At 33.2% G+C, this 21,917-nt stretch overlaps 2 protein-coding genes across 2 annotated transcripts; one reads left to right on the top strand and one right to left on the bottom strand.

Moving 5' to 3' along the window:
* The first annotated feature begins 607 nt into the window (after window positions 1-607).
* Window positions 608-4,150, top strand: LOC110726606 (amino acid transporter AVT1A-like). Its single transcript, XM_021906081.1, has 12 exons — window positions 608-812; window positions 1,356-1,645; window positions 1,726-1,940; window positions 2,044-2,067; window positions 2,141-2,321; window positions 2,419-2,638; window positions 2,735-2,870; window positions 2,952-2,971; window positions 3,067-3,212; window positions 3,294-3,337; window positions 3,419-3,478; window positions 3,582-4,150. Exons 1-12 carry the CDS (start codon window positions 637-639, stop codon window positions 3,672-3,674), a joined length of 1,605 nt encoding a protein of 534 aa, XP_021761773.1. The 5' UTR covers window positions 608-636; the 3' UTR covers window positions 3,675-4,150.
* A 296-nt stretch (window positions 4,151-4,446) lies between these two features.
* LOC110726672 (calcium uniporter protein 6, mitochondrial-like) lies at window positions 4,447-10,418 on the bottom strand. The gene is made up of 3 exons (XM_021906144.1): window positions 9,742-10,418; window positions 4,877-5,328; window positions 4,447-4,781 (listed from the first exon to the last, which is right to left on the bottom strand). The coding sequence occupies exons 1-2, from the start codon at window positions 10,144-10,146 to the stop codon at window positions 4,879-4,881; spliced, it is 855 nt and encodes a 284-aa protein (XP_021761836.1). The 5' UTR covers window positions 10,147-10,418; the 3' UTR covers window positions 4,447-4,781; window positions 4,877-4,878.
* Window positions 10,419-21,917: the final 11,499 nt, after the last annotated feature.

Raw genomic sequence — 21,917 nt, 5'->3', positions numbered from 1 at the left:
TACTTCGTATATAGGTAGGTTTTTTTGTTAGGGTACAATTAGAAGAGTATTTTTTATTGAGAATTGAGAGATAAAATATGCCTATACAACCCATGGATTATTGTGATAGTCATGAATTCTTGAAATTCTTTGATTTAATACCAAAAATTATACGGGATACTGCTTATGTTCGTTGTGTGAAACTATTTATACACTTGGGTGCACCGGGTATTTATATTCACTCTTAAAAGTTTATTTTCCGAAACAGAAATAAAAATTCCTTAGATGGAAAATGATATACTCGTTAAAAACAAAATATGAAACAGGTTTATATTTATCCAATGCAAATATTTTCTGTAAAAATAAAAATAAAAATGCATACATCTAAACCTCGTTAAACCCTACCATCATACGTCAGCAAAATCAAAGGCAGAGCCACAACAAACGTAAGTGGTCAAATAGAATATTTTACAATGCATAATTATATTTATTTTATTGATCTTGAATGTTTCTTTTTGTTGAAACAATCCTACATTCTTGTACCCCATTAACAATATTAGTTGACAATATATACAATTTTTTCCGTTTTTGCAGATTGTGTGCTAGACTTCTAGTCCAATTTAGTAATCAAAATAAATTCACATTATTTTGGAAATAATGAGTGAATTTATTTTTAAAGTAGATGATAATGAAGAATTTGATAATAATGATGAAATGATGAGTGATTTAAATGATGATCATGATTTTTCCTCGAGCATCAACGATGGAGATAATACAAACTATTATGCAGGAGGTGATCATTCTTATTTGGATCAATGGCCTCGGAGTTATAGGTACATCGTGCAATTTTTTCTCATGTGTTTTTTTAATTTTACATATTTATTATAAATGTTGTTCATTTTTTACTTTTTTTTTTTGTACAACAGCATAAATGTTGTTCATTATTAATGATTGTATCATGTGTTGTGATTTTACAGTACATTGTATGCTGATTATTTTGGAATTTGGACCAATATAATTGTAGAAAATGTTATGATGTCTAGTTAATTATAAGCTGATTAAATATGATTACAAGTGTCTACATTATGCAAATCGATACCATATATATGTAGTTTTTCCGTCTTAGAGATGAACAAAAGCATCCAATATCAAGTTATTTTTCCTCGAAAATGTCCCCTGGTTGTGCAAACCTTGAAATGTTCCTGTATGATTTTATATGTCAAGAATATTAAAAGGTGCATTTGAATTTATCATGATATTGGTACTTGAATAAATGTAATTTATCAAAAGGATGATAAATTTCTAAGGCTGGTTGATTGTAGATTCACTTATAATCTTATATTTGGAAAATCTGTTGTTTTGTTGATATGATGCAGAGAAACCACAGACTCGCTCTCCATTGCTGCATCGCCTAATGGCCTTAGCATTCTTAGACAAGCACAAGACATAACTCAAAGTATAACACAAAGCATAACCAATATAAGTCAAAGCAATCAAGATCTTGGTGTTAAGGCGCCTTTTCTTACTCCTAATGATACGTCGAAAGAGCAGTTTGACAAATACTCCAGTACTTTAACATGGTCATCTGTAGGCAAATCATCCTTCTTTCATCCTTCTGGTGAGCAGATTACTTACGGCTGCAATGTCACACAAACTGTCTTTAATGGTAATTACCAAAAATTCTGTTCCTTTTATCTGTTTGATTGAACTTGGTCAAATGAAGAGATTGGTTCATATATTTATCAGGGTTCAGTGTATTTGTTGGCATTGGACTTCTGTCAGTGCCATCAACGATACAAGAAGGAGGTTGGGCGAGTGTAGGATTATTACTTCTGTATGCTGGACTTAGCTATTTCACAGGTTATCTCTTGAGGAGATGCATGGAGATCAACAGAGAAATCATCACTTTTCCTGACCTAGGAGCAGCAGCATTTGGAAACTTTGGCCGCATATTTGTATCAGTGAGTTTCACAATCATCTATCTAGATGTATCTGTTTTAAAATCTATTATGTTTCTTATGCTCTTCTGATCTGACTAACTTTTTTTATGAATGCAATTTGCAGATCATCTTCTATATCGAGTTATATGTAAGTATGAATTTTGCATTCTTGCAAGGTTTTTTTGGGATGTTCTGCTTTACTGATTGTTTTGTGGATGCAGTTCAGTTGTGTGGAATTCATAATGTTGGAAGCAGCTAATCTTGCTAAATTATTCCCAAATGTATCCTTGCATTGGGGTGATCTTTACCTTGGCCCGGTTCACTCTCTTGGAATAATTTCTGCTCTAATTGTTCTACCAATTTGCTATCTCAGGGACTTTCGGAAAATTTCCTTTGTTTCTGGTACACTAACATAAAAAATCGTAAACAAAATTTTATTTCTTTGCAACAATCAATGTATATTCTCATCCTTAAGAAATGTATTTTCAACATTTTGCAGTTGGTGGTGTATTTGGAGTAGTCTGCATAGCACTGTCATTGCTTTTAGTTGGTACTACAGAAAACATTGGATTTCATCAAACTGGGCCTTTAGTGAAGTGGAATGGCATTCCTTATGCTTTTGGTGTGTTCGGATTTTGCTACTCTGGGCATTCTGTCCTTCCAAACCTGTATCATTCAATGACAGACAAGAAGAAATTTCAAAAGGCACTGACAATAATGTATGGTTGGTTTGTATATATATGCTGAATGTGTTGGTGCTTTCTGCACTTCACTTCTTAACAAGTCTAAATTATTTCTATGATTTTCCAATGCAGTTTTGCATTGTCTATCTCAGTATATCTTCTTGTGGCTGTATCGGGGTTTCTCATGTTTGGCAAGGACACTGACTCTCAAGTCACCCTTAACCTACCAGCAAACTCTCCTGCCACCACAATTGCCCTGTGGACTACTGTATGATTCGACTTATGATCTCATTAATGTGTAGAAATGTTTGTTTTTCTTACAACTTATTACTTGTTATCCTTATTTCAGGTTCTGAGCCCCTTCTTCAAATATCCTTTCGAGTTTTGACTTGCTTATAAATTTATGAATTGTGATGTTCCTCTCTTAAGAAATGTAAAATTGTTTTCTCTTAACAATTGCGTATGTATCCTTTGTTGCTAAATCCATTGGCCAGGAGTCTAGAAGAGTTGCTGCCACCAAATTTATCCAACAGTTGCTGGTGCATAATTCCTCTAAGAACTACTCTTGTCGTTTCAAGTGTTTGTGTAGCGTTTCTGGTTCCCTTTTTCGGTATGTTATTGAAAAGCCATAATCATTTTAGCAACTAACCAACACATATAAATATCCCTTTACTAACAACATGAATTTCAGGTTATGTGATGGCCTTTACTGGATCACTACTGTGCTTACTAACGGTAGGGTGATGATTATACCTTTTAAATTTGCTTAATATCTTAATAAATTTCCGATCTTATACTATTTGATTGTAAATGCAGTCTATTGTAGTTCCAGCTCTCGGCTACATAAAAGTTGCCAACAACCTGTCATTTATACAGGTATATAACTAATATTTCTGATGTACAAAATGTTTTTTGATCCAAGTACAAATTACGTAAGAGAAAATAATGAAAATCTTGACTTAATTTTTGTGTGTTCCAGATTATTATGTGTTATGCAGTCGTGGTGATGGGACTCGCCGTGGCAGTACTTGGAACGTATTCTTCAATCTACAACATTATCAACAGCTATTGATAGACTGAAGAATATTCACCTGATGATATTTCCATAATTTAACCAGAACAAATGTAATTATCAAGTGTGTATATTTTTCCAATTAATTCTGTCTACGAAGTGAATGACTTAGGACTAGAATTCAAGGAGAGTTTCTTTGTCTAAAGCCACAACAGGGCTGCAAGGCTCAAGCACCCTGTTGCAAAGGAAAACATTATCCATGTAAAGTTCGCAACTACAACTTTCATTCCGAATTTGGAGACTAGCATCTCAGGACCTTTTTTTTTTGTGGTGGTATTAGAGAGCGAGTTTTGAACATTGCTCCCTTTGTTGAACATCTTTGAATCTCCTGAGTACGAATTTTGGAAGTAGTATTGGTAGCCTACGGGCTGCTGTAGTGATGAACGAGATAGTTGAATAACTTCAAATATTTTTTGAAATTGAAGGCAAAAAATGTGTTCTTTCCTTCTCAAGATCTATGAACGGCTATTATTATTTTCATCTCTCTATGCTTTCTATTAGTTGCACTTTGATACTTTATAATTTTAACATTACAACGGAGCTTTTACAGCAGAGATATTACTATTTGCATCAATAGTTGATGTTTAATTTTTTAATGAGCAAATAAACAGAATTTAGCCTGAATATTGTAGATCACAAAAAAGGTAGAATTTCATTGTCAATCAGAATTTAGCTGTTTTAGATCACAAGTTTTACTCATGGGTATTTGTGATAAACAAATTATACCACACAAATTGTTGGCGCGATTGATCATTTGAAAAACAGCCAGACATGATATCAAAATGGTAGCTTTCATTGAAGATAAATCTGTTAATGTTAGCAAGTGTACACCACTACAGGAAAGATACTAGACTCCTCTATCAATAGGAACAACAGGGTAAGCCATTACAAATTTTTTGAGGCTCAGTCCTTTGCCTAAGGGAAAAAATAGGACAGAAGAGCAAAAGCTTTCTTGCTGATGGCGCAATATGATTAGCTGCTATCAAGGATGATAGACAGGTCAAATAAGAATTGCAATATTAGTTACGGGCTTCTTTACTTGGCGAAAAAGTATCTTGGCATCAATATGTCCACAATCCTCTTCTGCCGTAGAAGATATTGATCAATCTGAGAATTCAGCAAAAATTTAATTAATGAGACAGACAAAATCAGGTCTTGAAAGTACTTCCGGCTACATAGACAGGTTAAGAGAAACTGAATACCTTTACAGTACTAACTTCTCGTTGATCTGCTTTTTGTCGAGAGGATTTTTGCACTTATCTCTCAGCTCTATAAATCTGTCAATATCAAATTGGTACTTCTTGAACAGTTTCCGCTGCCTTGAAAGGAAGAGTGTCTTCATCAGGTCTTGGTACGTGGGATCTTTTGAGGTGATCATAAAGTAGCCATAACCGATCACTAAGCCGGTTGCTGTTGTAAAGAATGCGATTGGCTCCATCACATCCCACGAGAATTCCCAGAAAGTAAGGCGAAAGAAAAGCCCAACCTGCAATATAGCAACACCAAGGCCTGACCACAGCATTAAACGAACCTGCCTGTGAGCCTTCCTGTCAATCTCTTCCTTCCTTTCTTGCAACCTCTGCAGCTCCTCCCTCCTAGGATCATCTTCCGGAGTTAAGGCAAGTGGGACTGATCTCCTAACTAGTTCAACCACCTGGATTCAAGAAAAAAGAGGGGGGAGGGGGAGAGGGATGCAGTAAAAGCAAGCAGATGAGAATCAAATTTGCTGCTTGACAAATTAGTCTTTTTCTTGTAGACTACAAATCATATATCTATAAAACTATAACAGTGCCAAAACATCAGAGTGGATTTAGTACTTATAAAGCATCAAACATCAGTGTTTATGGAGTACAAAGGAAATAATTGAAATAAGTAACACCCACAAACCTAAGAATTATAGTATAGCAACTATCAATACGGTATATTGGAAGGGTGAGACAAAGTTGAAATACAAAAATGCATCTTCTTAAATCTCAAGACTCCATCTCATCTCCCAATTAAGTTCTACACAGGAATTCTCAGAGGGAATATTATAAAAGCAGAAGGGACAGGATTAACATATTCGTTTGTAATTTTAGGTCCATCAAATGCAAAGGAGAATCTGTGATCAAGGAAAATTGAGAGTTGTTTGTTAAGGAAAACGGTATGTAACAGCAAGAACACTAGTGTCATAGCTTCTGCTGATCAGCGGCATCAGCCTATAAAATTTGTTGAAAGCATCATCTCTAAAGCACTAATATGACATACGGAAAATTAAAAAATCTTGACATTGGTGAATTAATAATAATCTTTGGGGCCCTATTTTCTAAGCCGTATAATCCAGAATTCCAGATATCCCAATCCTAATTTAGAATATATTTCCATCAATTACTTTAAGTTTCAAACCATATGGATCCAACTTCCAGCTCAGATAAAAAATTATATGAACACAGATGGCATATTTGATTTCCCATAACCACTCTGAAATACGCAAAAGTTAGAAGTTAGAACCTTAGGCCCCTAGGTACAAATTTGAAGAGAACAGCTTCAATGTTATTAAGCTTCACATTCTTGTAACGTAACAAGAGTGCATTTGGGTCCTAATTTACTCACTGATGGGACTCAATGGACATAGAAATAAAATCCCCAAAAACACAAGCTAAAAATACAAAATTGCCATCAGTGATTATTAGGGGCTTTAAGGATTTTGCGAGTTCATAACCCTTTAAGCACGGCGAAAGAACCAATATAAGGGGGTCAGAGACACGTTGGGAGTAGAAATATTATTTAGCTAAGATAGTAGGCTAGTTAAGTAAATGCCAAGAGAGAGAGGACATGATAATTTTACATTTTCTGGAAGAGAGGTAGAGAACAAGCCTAAAATGCTTGTATCATCTTGTTATAATCTGTAATTCTCAATTATACACAAAAACAACCATCTTCTTCCTTTTAATTCGGTCCAAGCCATGTCAGAATTTAGCAGTACAAGCCATTAGACATACATTGTTTTAGAGACAATGCCAAGTATTAGAATATTCATAAACTGATCTCTCTTTGAGTTAAGTGAAAAACATGGAGTCATGGACTCATGGATACATCCAAGTTCAAGAAACTACATAAAATTTACATATGCTTTACTGGACTATAGCGTCATAAATTTGCCTATGTAGCAATATATGCCCCTTTAGCAACTTCACTTAAGATGTGATTCTAAACGAGAAATATATTTTATAAGAGGAAAACAAAGGGATTTGTATGTATATAGTCTCAGCCTTTTTGCACACCATTGATGTTTTTACAGTCATAAACGGACGAAATAAATCATATAAACGCGTAGGTGAGAAGAAATTCCTAGGAGTGAGAAAACTTTCTAGAAAGGAAGAGTATGAAATCTCTAAAGCAGGCAACTCCTGCTGACACTGCTTGGCATCCTGATTGTATTTCACTTTCAGCTTCTGGTGTCAACCAAAGGTAAGGCAGTGATAAAGAAGGCTGTTTACATCTTGGTATACAATACCGGACAATAGGAGGATCAGATCCATCAAGAAAGAAATGACATTTAGAGAAAGCTGTCAAATCTTGGTATACAAATCTCTCCCTACCTATAAATAACAAAAACTCATGATCACAAACATTAAATAAAATGGGATTTGAAAAGGCAAAAGATAAACCAAATGCTTTATTTGATTCACTATATCTAAGAACATATACCTTTCTATCTCCATATCCTACCCTTTACTAATGTGAAGACATTGACTGAAATATACGAATTAAAAAGACAAGAAGAATTTGTATGCACTATCATTGTCAGATATCCCCTCAAATAAGCAAACAACTCCAATACCCGAAGTGCTGCATTTTTCCTATGACCCTATCACTATATTAAATATTTCAAAAAGAAAACCCTGTATAAATTACAAAGCAAAGATTATTTAATGAATATTTGTTAGGAAGAAGTTAAAAATACTAACCACGAAATGAAAATCTAAATTACACAGCTGAATCTGATTCCCCTGCAGAAGGATCCAAACCAAAAGTTTTCACATGTGTTGCTGCTCAAAAGTGATGAACTAAAGTCACTTTATAACTTCTGCCACACCCCCCCCCCCCTTCCCCCCCAAAAAAAGCCCACCTACCTTATTTAACAGCACTAAGTTATAACACCTAAGAATGACATAGTAAAATCCAAGATTCTTAATTAGAAATGGGAATCTGATACCTCTTCAAAAAGATTTTAAGAAAGAGTATACCCATCTGATTTAGCTTAAAAGTGCTTCAGTAAAGTCAACTTTAGACTCCCTTTTTCATTCCCTCTTTAATTAGCAGTAGCATAAAACCTTAACAAGATCATGTAACACACCACCTATCAGTCACCATCACTATGTCAAGCAAAAAACAGTTAGTTAGAAATCATCCATATTCTAACTGTCAACAGCACCTTCAAACTCTATTTGATGACCCCACTCCACCACCCTCCCCCCCCCCCAAAAAAAAAAAAAAAAAAAAAAAACCCCTGCGTCACCCCCAATAAAAAGATCCAAAATACATGTTGAACGTACAAGCAATAAATGGAAAAGGCTGCATTCCTTATTCCTTTATACCGCTCTGACTTATCTCTGTAATATTTGAAAGGGTGAAGATCCAGTATACAGCATAACAGATAATCGCCTCAAATTATTTAAATGCTACACAAGAATCGGGACTAATCATCAAAAAAAAATTACAAATGACCAAACAACTTAATAAGAATTCTACTCAAACAGTATCTAGAAATTCACCTGGATTTTCAGTCTTACTTGAAACCCTCCCACGGGCTTGCTACTTAGCACATAGATAGAGAAGCTCTAAATTCATTTCCTCATGCCTAAGATATATATACGCCTCGCTTTCAAGTTGACAAAGTTTTAAGCACGGAGTACATATTAGGCTTTAGATTGCTTATTGGTCAAAAAATATTCTGTAATACAGGGATAACATCAATTGTAGCCTACTGGCTCCTATTAGTCCTATGTCCTAAGATTCAGTATGTCAAGTTGGAAAATTTTCAATCAAGATGAGGTACGCTCTAAACTTAACTTAAGTCTTTCAAAAGGTTCTGAGAAAGAGGTTCGAAAAAGCATTGCTCCTGAAAACCTTTTCATCCTGTGCTAAGCAATACAGACAAATAACTGGATCTTTGAAATGGTGACTTCAGATACACAAAGATGAATACTGCATTTTACAACACACGCTAACCTCCCTTTCCTTGGGTGCAATTGTGTAATCCTGCAGGCTATGTGTGAAAGAAGATGCCAACATAGGTAGGCTACAAAAAGAACCCCTAATATGAGGCATATGAATGGCTAAAGTAGCCTTAACAAGCAGGGCTTACTTTTATTCAAGCTTGGGAGTTGAAATTTTTTTAAACAGAATTGGCTATGTCAATTTGATAGGGAAAAATATTGAAATTTCTAAATATGAAAGCACCCTCACGACCTCACAGTATATTAGATTGTGCAGCCGATCATATATTTGGCATGCCTTGCATCCTCAATTGAGTTGTATTGGTTCCTATATTTCATTACCATCATTTGGACATTCTTTTTTCTTCTTTTCCCCAACTTAGCTTGCCATCATGTACTCACATGACTTTGGTATCAACCAAATTCTCAATTGCCAACATCTTCACCATTTTTGTACCATAGCAATGGTAATTTCAACTCTCGAAATCAAAGACAAGACTCTTATTGTGCCAACCCTTTGATTCACACCCATAATCAACCCTCAGACCTCTAACCAAATCTTCCGAAATCGACAACAATCTTCCATATGCTTAAAATCATCTCAAACTCAATCATACCTATCCAATTTCTCCATATCCATTCAAAATTGATATTTACACATAATTCCAAAAAACAAGATTCCTCTCCACACACAAAACAAATAAACAATACAACATCACAAATCAACACACCAATACACACATTTCTTCAATATATAATCATCAACCACAAACAATCACTCAAATTTCCAGCAAAAATAAACACAAATTAAAGAACAAATCAAAATTCCAAAAAAAACACATCAAAATCGGTTTCAAAATTTATACCTTATCAGGATGAAGATAAACTTTATCACGAAAGAGCAAAACAACACCAGCTTCATCAAGAACTTTCGCGAAAGCAGCAGCTTCATCAACAGATCTCGTAACTCCCATACTTTCACAAGTTTTCAAAAGCTCTGAATATCCAATCACTTCTTTACCATCTTCTCCAAGCTTCGTCTTCAACGCTTCAACATTCACTAATCTCATCAATTTCTTCACTTCTCCCAACGAAACCGCCGCTTCTCTCTCTGCTCCGCCACTCGCCGTCGCCATAAACCTCTTTTCTTCTCGATTATCGTCTCTCGACGCCGAAAAAACCGCCGGAAAACGCGCCGGAGTGTACAGCGTTTGACGACTCCGATGAGTCGCCGCCATTGTTAAACTTCTTCGAAAATACGACCTCCACATTGTAATCACTTTCTCTCTCCTCTTCTCTTTTACTTTCTCTCTCCTATGTTTAGGTTATCTTCAATCTGCCATTGAAGGTAGCTTGGTATTGGAAATGGTGGTTGGATGATTATTATTGAAGTTGATGAGGAAGATGTGGAGAAGTTGGGAGAATGTATGTTTTAATGAGTGGGGTTATATTTTTTTGATTATTTCTTTATAAGGAAAGTAAAGCTTTTTATTTATTTTTTTATAATATTATATTTTTATGATTGATTAATTTGTTTATTAATTTAATTTAGCTAAATTTTATGGAATATTTATTTTAGTTTGGAAAGTTAAGAGTAAAAAAAGGCAAGGTCTCCGGGTCGAAAAAGACTAAAGGGAAAAAAATATACACTATGCCAAATCTTGGGACATAACAAATTTACAAAAGAAATAAGCATGAGAAGTTATGGAGAATTATAGTTTTTAAAAAAATTAAAAGATGTGTTTTCATCCCCTGAATTTATTAAATCTAATCTTATATTATACGAAATACGGAGTATATGTATATGTACACCCGATTGGACATATATGGTCAACTCTCATTAGCCGTAAAGTTTTTTTACCAGATTAGACATGACAAACTCTAATTAGCCATAAAAAATAATGAATGGAAACACACCCATTAATAAAAGAGATTTGGGGCATATTGGTTCAAAGTTGGATTGATGAAATTATTCTTTATAAAACAGCTATATATTCTTTACGAAATAATTATATTTTCATCACAAAACAACTACATGTTCATTACTATACTCCATACACCCTGCACAAAGAAAATTTCATTTGATTGAATTGTTGTTTTCCTTTATGAGCTTTATTGAAAAAAAAAATATATCACTATAAGGTCCACAACACAACCAACTTTGAAAAAAAAGAAAAAGAAATGGAAGTTTCGATAGTCAAAGAACTCAGCCCAACTACTGTACAAAATAACAAAAGTCAAAGGAAGGAATGAAGGATAGCACATGAAGAAGAAGTGGCCTAGTGGGTGAGAGGGTCATTAGTCTGAAAACTGAGTACTCTGATATCTGATTACTCGTAATCATTATTGTTTAAAGGAGTGGTGGCCCAATAATCTTGTTAATTAAGTTGTTTAATGATCAAATGCTTGGTTTTCAATCTTTTCATATAGATTGCCTTTTGGATCGATTGGACAGATTGTAAACGTGTTTCGTCAATTGTCTGTTGTTAATTAAATATAATTGAATATTGTAAATGAATAATAAGAGTAGTAAATTTTGAAGCTATGGTTATAAATGAGTTGAATTTGGACGTGATAATAGTGAATTTGTAAATAGTTTAAAAATAACGGTCTTATAGTTTATAATTGTATTTTATGTAGATTATATAATCAATTAAATCTTCATCAATAATGTGTCAATGTACATTTAATATTTCCTTTTAATATTTTACTCTTAAACATTTCCTTAATAATAAAGATGGGCATGGGTTCGGGAGTTTGGTTATGTCTGTACTTCGTGCTTCAATGGGTCATGTAAAAAATGCGCCTACATTAATCACTAGGAAATTGGTTTTAAAGAGTGGGTTAACAAATGGGTCAGCCTGTCATGTTCATGTCAAGCTCATGCCAACTTTTGAAAATGATGTTCATGCACCGTCGTCCATGGGCCACTAGCATAGTTATGATGAACTTGAGGTAGGTTTGCATCGGGTTGGGTCATTTTTAGAATAGCCCGACTCATGTTCACCTCTAAATAAAATACATTATTTTGTTCAAGATACAAAATCCACTTTGAAGAGTTCACAAATTAAAAGACTTTCAAAATTTAACTGGAGACACAAAGCTCAAGATCAAGATCAAGATCAAGCTAGTCCAATTGTATTTAGCATAAACCATGGGGATGTCATAGCTTAATCCAACCTCCTAGTTTCGCCCCTAAATAAAACTCATGGAATGTTAAGAGTAGTAATTTGGATGCCATAATAGTGAGTTTGTACATAGTTCAAAAATAACTCAATCATATAGTTTATGATTGTATTTTATATGGATTATAATCATTATATAATAAATGAAATCTTCATCAATAATGTGTTAAAAGAAGTTTTTAATATTTTAGTCTTAAACATTTCCTTTATAATAAAGATGAGCATGGTTTGGCTATGTCAATGTATCTCATGTTCAAATGGGTCATGTAAAAATTGAGTCTATAGAAATTGTGTCAATTATTTTAAAACAGCACAAGTGCCAAGGTAACAGGCACCGTAGTAATTACTAGGATTGGTTATAAAAAGTGGGTTAACATATGGGCCAGACTGTCATGTTCATGCCAAGCTCTTGTCATGAATAAGTTAATTGAAAAAGCTTATTCACTTTTTCAAAAAGAGCTTTTTCAATTAGCTTATTCATATGGGCCAGACTGTCATGTTCATGCCAAGCTCTTGTCATGAAAAAGTTAATTGAAAAAGAGCTTATTCACTTTTTCAAAAAGAGCTTTTTCAAAAATGATGTTCATGAATAAGTTAATTGAAAAAACTCATAAAATGAGCTTTTTCAAAAAGAGCTTATTTAGTGGAATAAGCTCTTTCAATAAGCTTACTACCAAACACTTGTATTAGCTTGTTTGACTAGTCAATCAGCAAAAGTTAGTCAAATAAGCTAATATACCCCCAATAAGCTAACTACCAATCAAAGCCATAATAAAAAAAAACGGATTTTTCATCAAATACCACTGAGTTTAAGCTTAATTCATCGTATACCACCAAAAACTTTGTAATACACCATATAACCTTCAGTTTTATGGAAATGTCACAACATGCCATTAATGACTAACGGAGGTTAACACCGTTAGTCATTAAGGTTAATAATGCCACGTGGCAGCTTGTGATGTGTTCCCTTCTAAATAATTTCATTTTAAAATAATTATTTAATTAATTATTGAAAAAATAAAAAAAAAGAAAAAAAAAACCTACCACCACCAACGTTTCCCCAGCAAGCCACCACCAACGACACCCCCTGTCAGCCACCACCAACGAACCCCCTCGTCGGTGCGGAATCCGACCAGGACCTCCGCCGGCGCTCCTCCTCTTCCCCTGATCTGTCGTGCCTCCCTCGAAAACCCCATTGAATCACCTCAAAAACTCTTCCCTCACTCGAAAAACCGTCCCCTAAACACCGGCCGACGTTGAAACCCCCCTCCCTCGCGTCGGCGAACGAATTCGCCTTGTCCCGATGCCATCTCCACCCCATTGAACCACCACGTATGCCGAAACCCTAAAACCAAAATTTAGGGTTTCGATTTTGGTGTTTTTGTAATCCCCCGTATTTTTAAATATTTTATAAATGAAAATTTATTTTATTTATAATATTTATTTGTTATTTTTCATAATTTAATTTCAAAAGTTTCAAATTATTAATCTGGGTCGAAAATTATTTGAACAAATTATTTTATGCACCTTTATTCTACAATTTATGTCCAATCACACAAGCCTAACCCATTTGTTTACTTAATCGAACCATTATTTTTATGAGGCCCAATCTTTCTTTTTACCCTACAATAATTCTCTCCTATAAATACCTCATGAATCTCCAAAAAATTTCCCACACAAAAAGGTTAGTCTTATTTTCATCCTCCTTTGTTTCATTATTTTGCTTAATGTTAATTTAATTGTTCTAGGTTTTGATTTTAGTATAAAGATTATATTTTTAGTATCAAATTATATTTTAATGGTATAAAGATTATAAATTTCAGATTATATTTATGTTATAAATTTCATATTTTATGAATTATAAACCTAGGGTTTCAATTTATTGAACATCATGATTTTAGGGTTTTTATGAACAATTGATTTAGGGCTTTTATAGTAATGATGTTTTGAAATTTTTGTGATTATAAATACTGATTAGTTTAACTTAATTCCAGATTATTTTGAACACGTAGATTCGTGTTTTAATTTTTAGATTTTCGTTCGTTAATATTAATCCCGTTTTAATCCCGATCAGATTCTGAACTCATCCGATTTTGATGAAAAAGTAGTGTTTTCCATGTGAAAACAACGTTTTAAGAAAGATTCACTACCTTTGGTGGTGAGCACCGCCAAATTCAGCCTCTAAATATGATTTTCGGGCAGTTTTTGATTTTAACAAAGTTTTTTTTATACTTAAAATGTTATCCTTGAGTTTGATTAATAAAATTAATTATGTTTAAAGTTAATTAAGCATAAATATATGTTTTTATTGAATTTTTAAGTGTTGGAAATAGTTTCTAAGTACTACTTTTGATGTTTTATAAAGAGGGTTTAATCACCCATTAAAAAGGGAGATTTTTAGGGGTTTTTTTATATAATTTTCAGATTTTTATTAGACTTTGAACTTGCTGTAATTTCATGTATAAGAGTGTATTTTAAGGTTTTTATGAAGAAAAATTTAAAGAACTATATATAAGCCTTTAATTTTATCTAAAGGGAAGGTTTTAAAGTGTTGTTTGATTTGGATTTTGAAGGTTTTAAAGTAAGTTAGTATTGTTGTAAATTTGATTGATTGGGTATTGATTGAGATGTTATTATTTGGCTTAGGAGAGGAGTTTATTGAAGGTGATTTCTAGTTAGTAAAGTGACATACCAATTCGTTTGCTCAAGGTACGTACAAGTTACGAAACCTTTCTTTTAGGTGCATGTTTAAGGACGACGGATCGAGAACTTAGTATCATGTATAGGGATGACTGAGTTAAATTGTTTGGTTATACATTGTGAATTTCGTATGACGTGCACTATTTTATATTGCAAGTATTATTTGTGCTCTAATTATGCAAGGTGCGCTTAGAGGCAAAGGTATATGATTGGTGTAATGATTAATTTATTACTCATTCATGATTATGCAAGCAGGATGAGTAAAGGAAGAATTTAAGTCTTCTAAGACGAGGTTAAGGTTTTGGGGTGCCTTATGCACTCAAGGTGTTTATACACTGAGGTAGTAAAGGAATAAATAATAAATGTTGCTTGCCACTAATAAATCAAGAATTGAAATTGAAAAGTTGTTTTACTTGATTGAATTGATATTGGATTGACTGTATTGTTATGCATATGAGTCATCACCAAGTCTAAATCTGTAAATCACGTAAAGTGCAAGATGGATGAGCAATAAAACTCTGGATTGGTGCACTTCTGGAGTAATGACAATCAGGGGTTGGGGTACATGGGGTATTAGCCGTGTACTTTTCTCGAGGCCGTCTGATCTACGAGTCTCTTATTTCAAATATTTTTCAAAACTAGGAGTTAGGTGAGATCTCATACTAACTACGGTCACGGAGTCGCGCCCGTGGTCGTTGGATGTTTATTGATGTTTCCAAAAGGAGGCATGGGGTTTTTCTTTTATTGATGTTCCAAATGGAGCATGGGTTGGACAACCTTGTCTATTGCGTAATCCAATGAATAAAAATAATGATTTACCTATTATTAATTAATGGAGTCTTAGTAATATAAATAGTTGAGTCGTGTGTTGAGTCTATAATTTAATGATGCATGATGATTGATTATTAGTAGCATGTTATGGATTTCTTAATTTATTTTGTAGCTTGTATGTACTCAGCTTTGCTGATTGCGTGCTTTGTGTGTCTTTCTTTGGTCATGGCTTTCGCCTTTCAATGACCCTGTGACGATCTAATTTTTACACTTGTAATATTGGGGAGCAGAATTACCACAGGTTCTTACACATGCAGCATTCATCAGGGTTGTGGGATCTTGAGTAGAGAGTTGGTTGTTTGCATTTTATTTCTTTTGCAAGTTTGAATTTGTTTTAATTCGATTTTATTCGACACTATTTCTTTTGGGTTTGAATTTATTTGAACACTGAATTTAATCACTTACTACTTTTATTGGGTTTTGAATAAGGGCCTTAATGGTTCCAAGTTGTATGACTTAATTTGGTTTCATTCGTTGGTTTTGAAACTTATTTATAACTGATTTAGTTTTTCCGCTGCTATTTTCTGATAAAGCCTTAACGTTTGAACACGTGGCGGTAACACGCTAGTAATTCTCTTGAATATTTTTCAGGTTCACAGGTTTAAAGAGAGAATTATTGGGGTGTTACAGTTTTGGGGTTTCGTGGTGGTGGTTTTCGGCAAGTTTCGTGGTAAAGGTTAGAGGGGTTAATCGGGGATGGGATGGAGGTTTTCGGCCATTTTGTGAAGGTTAGAGGGGTTAATCGAGGCCGGGATGGAGGTTTTCGGTGATTTGCGAAGGTTAGAGGGGTTTTTCGAGGCTGGATGGTGTTTTAAGGGTGGTGGTTATGGTGGTTTCGGGGGTAGGATTTGGGTCAAGGGGTGATTTCGAAGTTGGACTTAGATCGGCGGGGTGGTTGTTTGTATTTGGGGGTTCTGGCCGGCCGATTTCGAGGGTTTAGGGTGGCGGCCGACCAGTTTTAGGTGGGCCTAGGGTAAGGGTTAGGGTTTCGCGGTGGCTTGGAGGGTGGGTGGTGGGTTTTTTTCATTTTTTTTACATATTTTTGTTTTTGTTTTAAATTTTTTTATTTGGACCAATTACTGAGTGCCACGTGGCATTATTAACCTTAATGACTAACGGTGTGAACCTCCGTTAGTCATTAATGGCATGTTGTGACATTTTCATAAAACTGAAGGTTATATGGTGTATTAGAAAGTTTTTGGTGGTATACGGTGAATTAAGCTTAAACTTAGTGGTATTTGGTGAAAAATTCGTAAAAAAAAGTAGTAGTGGGTTTGGGTGGGAACCATGAGAGGATAGAGATATAATATTTTAATGTAGTTTTTTGCCAAAAAAGGAAATATAATACTTATAAAAACACGGCCGAAAATGAAAAGTGTAACACTTAAAAAAACACGGAGAGAGTAGAGTGTTTTGTTCAAGATAGAAAATTCACTTTGAAGAGTTCAAATTAATAGACTTAGAATTTAACTAGAGCCATAAGATCAAGCTAGTTTAGTTGTATTTCACACAAGCCATGGGGATGTCATGGCTTAACCCAACCCCCTTATTTTGCCCTTGAAAAAACTCATGAGATGTTAAGAGTAGCAATTTGGGTCCATGTGTTGGGCTTGAATTTGGTTTCAACATAGTATTGTTTTTTTTTTTTTTTTTTTTTATTTATATTTTTATTATTATTATTATTATTATTATTATTATTATTATTATTATTATTATTATTATTATTATTATTATTATTATTATATTTTTTTTTAAAAAAATTGTTTATCCTAAATAAATTCAATATGTATTAACATTTTGTATTAACATTTCTACATAATATGAAGTTCAATTAGTGAATTTGAGGTGTTCAAATTTCCCTTATTAGTTCAAGATTGGATAAAAGATTGTCAACTGCTTGTATATTAATGCCACCTTTGAATAAAATATGTGAGTGGCTATTTATTTAGATTTCTATTTATTTTATGATTTTATCAACTAATTATGCAAGCATATTAGATTACCAACAACAATTTCCACTTTTTTTTTTTTTTTTTTTTTAAAAAAAAAACTTAATGTTTTACTACTGGTACTTGACTTGTTTAGACGCCCTTCACAGGCCCAATTCATGTTCCCCCCAATCCACCAAAAGAGCTGACCCAAATGAGATCAGACCTTTACACAACAAACCAAGCATAAGTTTTTTATGGACACAACTACACAATTAGGAAATTCAATGCTTGTGACTTAATGAAGCCCAATTAGAACTTTCCTTAACAGAGCCCAGCCCAACTTCTGTTAAATATTGGACACAAGATCTGCCTTCCATTTTGGACTTTATCAAATTTGTTTCACACTTTCACTTTCACTACTTTCACAGGAATGATTCAAAGTATTACCTCCAATTTTTTTTAGTAGTAACTTTAAAACATTTTATATCTCTTAAATATTACCCCAAAATTGCAACTAAAAATATCAGAGTTAGTGTAAAAGCATGAATTTCGTACTTTATAACTTTTAGCTATGATCCTTCAAACACTCAATACTCAAATTTACGTGTTTCTATAAAGTTTTTACCTCACTCATTTTTCCAATAATTATCGAATAATGTTTCCATGGAGTATATATTGTCTTTTACTTGAAAAATTAAAATCGCGACAAGAAAAGTTCGGTTGATAATTGATAGAAAATAGATAAGGACACCATACCCATTGGCCAGTATGGCCATTGGTTAGTTCCAAAATAATTGTAATGTACTAATGTACATGTTAGACAAACTTGACGTTAGGACTTGAAAGCAGTGCCAATACTATCCATTTTTTTTTTGGTCTAATTCATTTCCAACTAATATTCATATATACTTGCTTCTAAACATGCTCCATTATTCTTATCCTACAAAAAATCTTATCCAATAATGGTGTTTTGGTTGAAGGTACACCTATCTGTCCTCCCATGCTCGGATGCTCCCCCCAAAACCCACCCAAATATGTTTGATCAATTGGGCTGAGCCGGCCGGGCCAATTCAACCCTTCAAGTTATATGGAGTATTTGAGGTCCAAATTCATTCAATGATATAAGGTCCAAGCATAAAAGGAAAAGGGGTTGTTCTTCTAATGCCATTTCCGTCTAATGCCCCCTTCATCCATCATCCGTCCTTTTAAGTTTGCCCGGATCATAATTAAATTTCATTTATACAAAATTATGGTTGGATTCGTTGCATGTGAGGCCGCTCCTTTGTCATGTGCTTACTTTATCATGACGAGGCAAATACAACAGGATTTATCTAAACAGAAAAGTGGGACAAACATAACGGGACAGAGAAAATATGAATAATCAACCCGAACTCAATGGAGATAGCTCGATAGCGAAGGTTCAACCGAATTGGTGATGGATGGGGCTATCTATATGACTACATTGCTATAAAAATTGCCACTTGCCAGGACAAATGTAACTGTATATGCACAGCAACATGCTACATGTTGCAATATATTGCCGCATATGTTTTTTCTTTGATTTTGACACATCTAATTTTTCATAGACCCCATTGTACGTACAATCTTTTAGTGCCATTAGTCTACTGATTTGTAAAATCAACCCCTATTTTTTTTCTTGTTACACTAACTGCTAAATACAATCATGCCAAATATAGGAAACTGTCTTATATATTTCTATTACAATGTAATAATGCATATATGTAATGTATAGTCCAAAATAAAATAATTTGATTTTGTGCATGCTTGCTAATTTTGTCTTCCTCACAAATAGGGACCTTCTAGTTCCCAATTTTAGGTTGAAGTGATAAAATTCAATTAAGTTCCATCACCTGTCACTCTATTCCTTTTTTTTTCCCGTATAATTAATTAATTAAATACATGAGGAAAATATGTAGTACATGATACAAATATCCATGCATTGATCACTTGATAAATATTCTTATTCCATAATTTAAATACAAAAAGTTTTAAGTAAATCGAATTTACAATCTGAAACTGGAAAGGTCACCCAATCTCGATCACAAAATAAACTGTAATGCATGCACCCCTCAACATGCTCGTTTCAAGATTTTAGCACGAATCTAGTACATTATTTATTACTTTGTAATTAGGAATATTAAAGTGAATAATTAAGGAAATCTAAAGATCCAAATTAAGAAATGACCACTAGCAAAAATGGCCTTGTTATTGGGATACACTATTCCAATTCCCAGCAAGGTATGTAATTAATGTCAGGGAATCAGGTGTTAAAAAGAATGATGCACAAACATCAAACATGTACTGATAACTGATGTGGTGCTGAGAAAAGTCAACGCCTTTGTTGAGTGGCTAGCTATTCAATTTTTAACCATGATCGAAGATCCAATCCACGCACATACCTATACAAATTTAATAACCAATTTTTTATTTTTTTTTTTAATTTAATTGATTTGGAAGTTTAGTACTTGTACTAGTTCTACTTTCTATGACAAGTAAAAGTTGTGTTTTGGTTGGAGTGAAAGAAGCATTTCTCTCCCCGTATGACCATTGGGGATTTTAAAAATCTAAACATCTTAGACATTTGTGTAGAGTAAGGAATTCATACCACAAATTGTATCTCTATATACATATTTATCACGAGTTACGAGTTAATTATGGCATGTATCGAGATAGAGTATGAATCTGAATTTTATAGTGATAAAAGAAGTGTGATTGAAATTTTCGGTGAATTATTTGTTCTTTCAAATTGTTTGATTTGATAATTTCTATATATTAAAAAAATATAGAATGGTTGGTAATAATATAAGATCAATTGCAAACTTTTAATGAATGATTATTCAAGGTTAAACAAGATAGTTTAATTAGATATATAACTTATGTGACGTGCTTACTATTTGATTGACTTGTCATAACTATATGATCAGTTCAATTTTTTGATTTGATAGGAATAAAAAACCAACGAAATTTGTTTTGCTTTAAGAAAGGGCTGCTTGAACTAACACATTAACATTTGTTTTGATATTTGGTTATAATATAAATCAACTAGATCTTTATTTAGACCTACAAAAATTTGTTTTGATTTAAGAAAGAACAGCTTAAACTAACGCACTATCATCAATTGTTATGTATAGCATAAAACAAACTAGATTAAAAATATCAGCTCGTACATTTTATAAGAATCGAAATGTATTCTTCGTGATACTTAAAAATAGAAAATCATGAAACGGAGATGGACATGCCTAAGTGCAATTAACTCTAAAACATGCAAAAGACAAACTCTTACACAATTTTATAGTTCATGTATTATAAGAAAGTCCAGACCAGCAAATCATTTGATGAGATTTTTCAAATTATGATGCTAAGAGAATCAAATTTTTTCTGTAATTTTTATATATCTATTTATATATTGAATATTTAATTTTTAATTTTTTTTTGAGGGAAGAGAACTACAGTATTTTAGAAGAGCATGTGTGTATATATTTAATTAAAAAATAGCTCTTAATTAATTAAGTCTGACTAAACCATAAATTAACTCTTTGTAGTATGTTGTACTTCGTAGAAGCTAAAAAAAAGCAAACAAAATGTGGATCCAACTGTAAAACCAAAAAGAGAGCAAAGAGTTCACTATAATCATGGGTGTCACTCTTTATTCTTTTCACTTTTTCTACAAAACTCTTTTGTTGCCAATTTTTTATATTATAAATTTTTTTTTGCATTAACTTATTTGACTAGTTTAGCAAACCCACCTTTACTAATTAATGTTTGTATGTAATTATAATTAGTGTGCTCAATCATTGATTAGCTTATGTAATTAACCTTGTCGCCTTGCATTAGTTGCATTGCATGTATCATATGATCGACTACAATTGAATATTGTTAGGGGAGTAGAATAAAGATGCAGACACACTAACAATGTACTTAGATTATTGACTTGAGTTTAAGGAAGTTGATTGCATAAATTGAAGAAGATGTTCTTACTAAAAGTTTTGATTTTTGAGCAGTACGTGCAAGATCAGGTAAATAATTTCTTCTATGGCGTGAGAAGTGACTACCGCTTTTAGAACTAAATTTACTTTTACTAGGTTTTTTCAACCAAACAACACCTTAATCTTTTACTTTTGAGAAAGTTTTCTTTTTCCTATTCATTTATGCCCAACCAAAAAAGCATTTAAAATTGTTTTGGAAATAGAAAAGACGCAAAATTTAGAAAGAACTTGTTATACTCGTTTAAATTAAAATATTTGAGTTTGATCGATCTGACCTAAATATATTTGATTCGGTTTGATGTACTCATCATTACAACTTAAACCTCATTACACAAAGTATTCATTACAATAAATGTGCTATATGTATCTTTATACATGTAAAACGTGA

The sequence above is a fragment of the Chenopodium quinoa genome, unplaced genomic scaffold, assembly GCF_001683475.1.
Source record: "Chenopodium quinoa cultivar QQ74 unplaced genomic scaffold, ASM168347v1, whole genome shotgun sequence".
Taxonomy (NCBI): Eukaryota; Viridiplantae; Streptophyta; class Magnoliopsida; order Caryophyllales; family Amaranthaceae; genus Chenopodium; species Chenopodium quinoa.
Note: the sequence above shows the minus strand (reverse complement) of the source record. Positions and strands in the feature narration are given on the sequence as shown.

Excerpts from the sequence above, each read along its gene's own strand:
- LOC110726606 (XM_021906081.1), top strand. The coding sequence starts at position 637 with ATGAGTGAATTTATTTTTAAAGTAGATGATAATGAAGAATTTGATAAT. Across the intron at positions 813-1,355 it reads CAATGGCCTCGGAGTTATAG|AGAAACCACAGACTCGCTCT; the intron begins GTACATCGTGCA and ends GATATGATGCAG. Across the intron at positions 3,213-3,293 it reads GTTTCTGGTTCCCTTTTTCG|GTTATGTGATGGCCTTTACT; the intron begins GTATGTTATTGA and ends CATGAATTTCAG.
- LOC110726672 (XM_021906144.1), bottom strand. The coding sequence starts at position 10,146 with ATGTGGAGGTCGTATTTTCGAAGAAGTTTAACAATGGCGGCGACTCAT. Across the intron at positions 5,329-9,741 it reads TTTATCTTCATCCTGATAAG|GTGGTTGAACTAGTTAGGAG; the intron begins GTATAAATTTTG and ends TCTTGAATCCAG.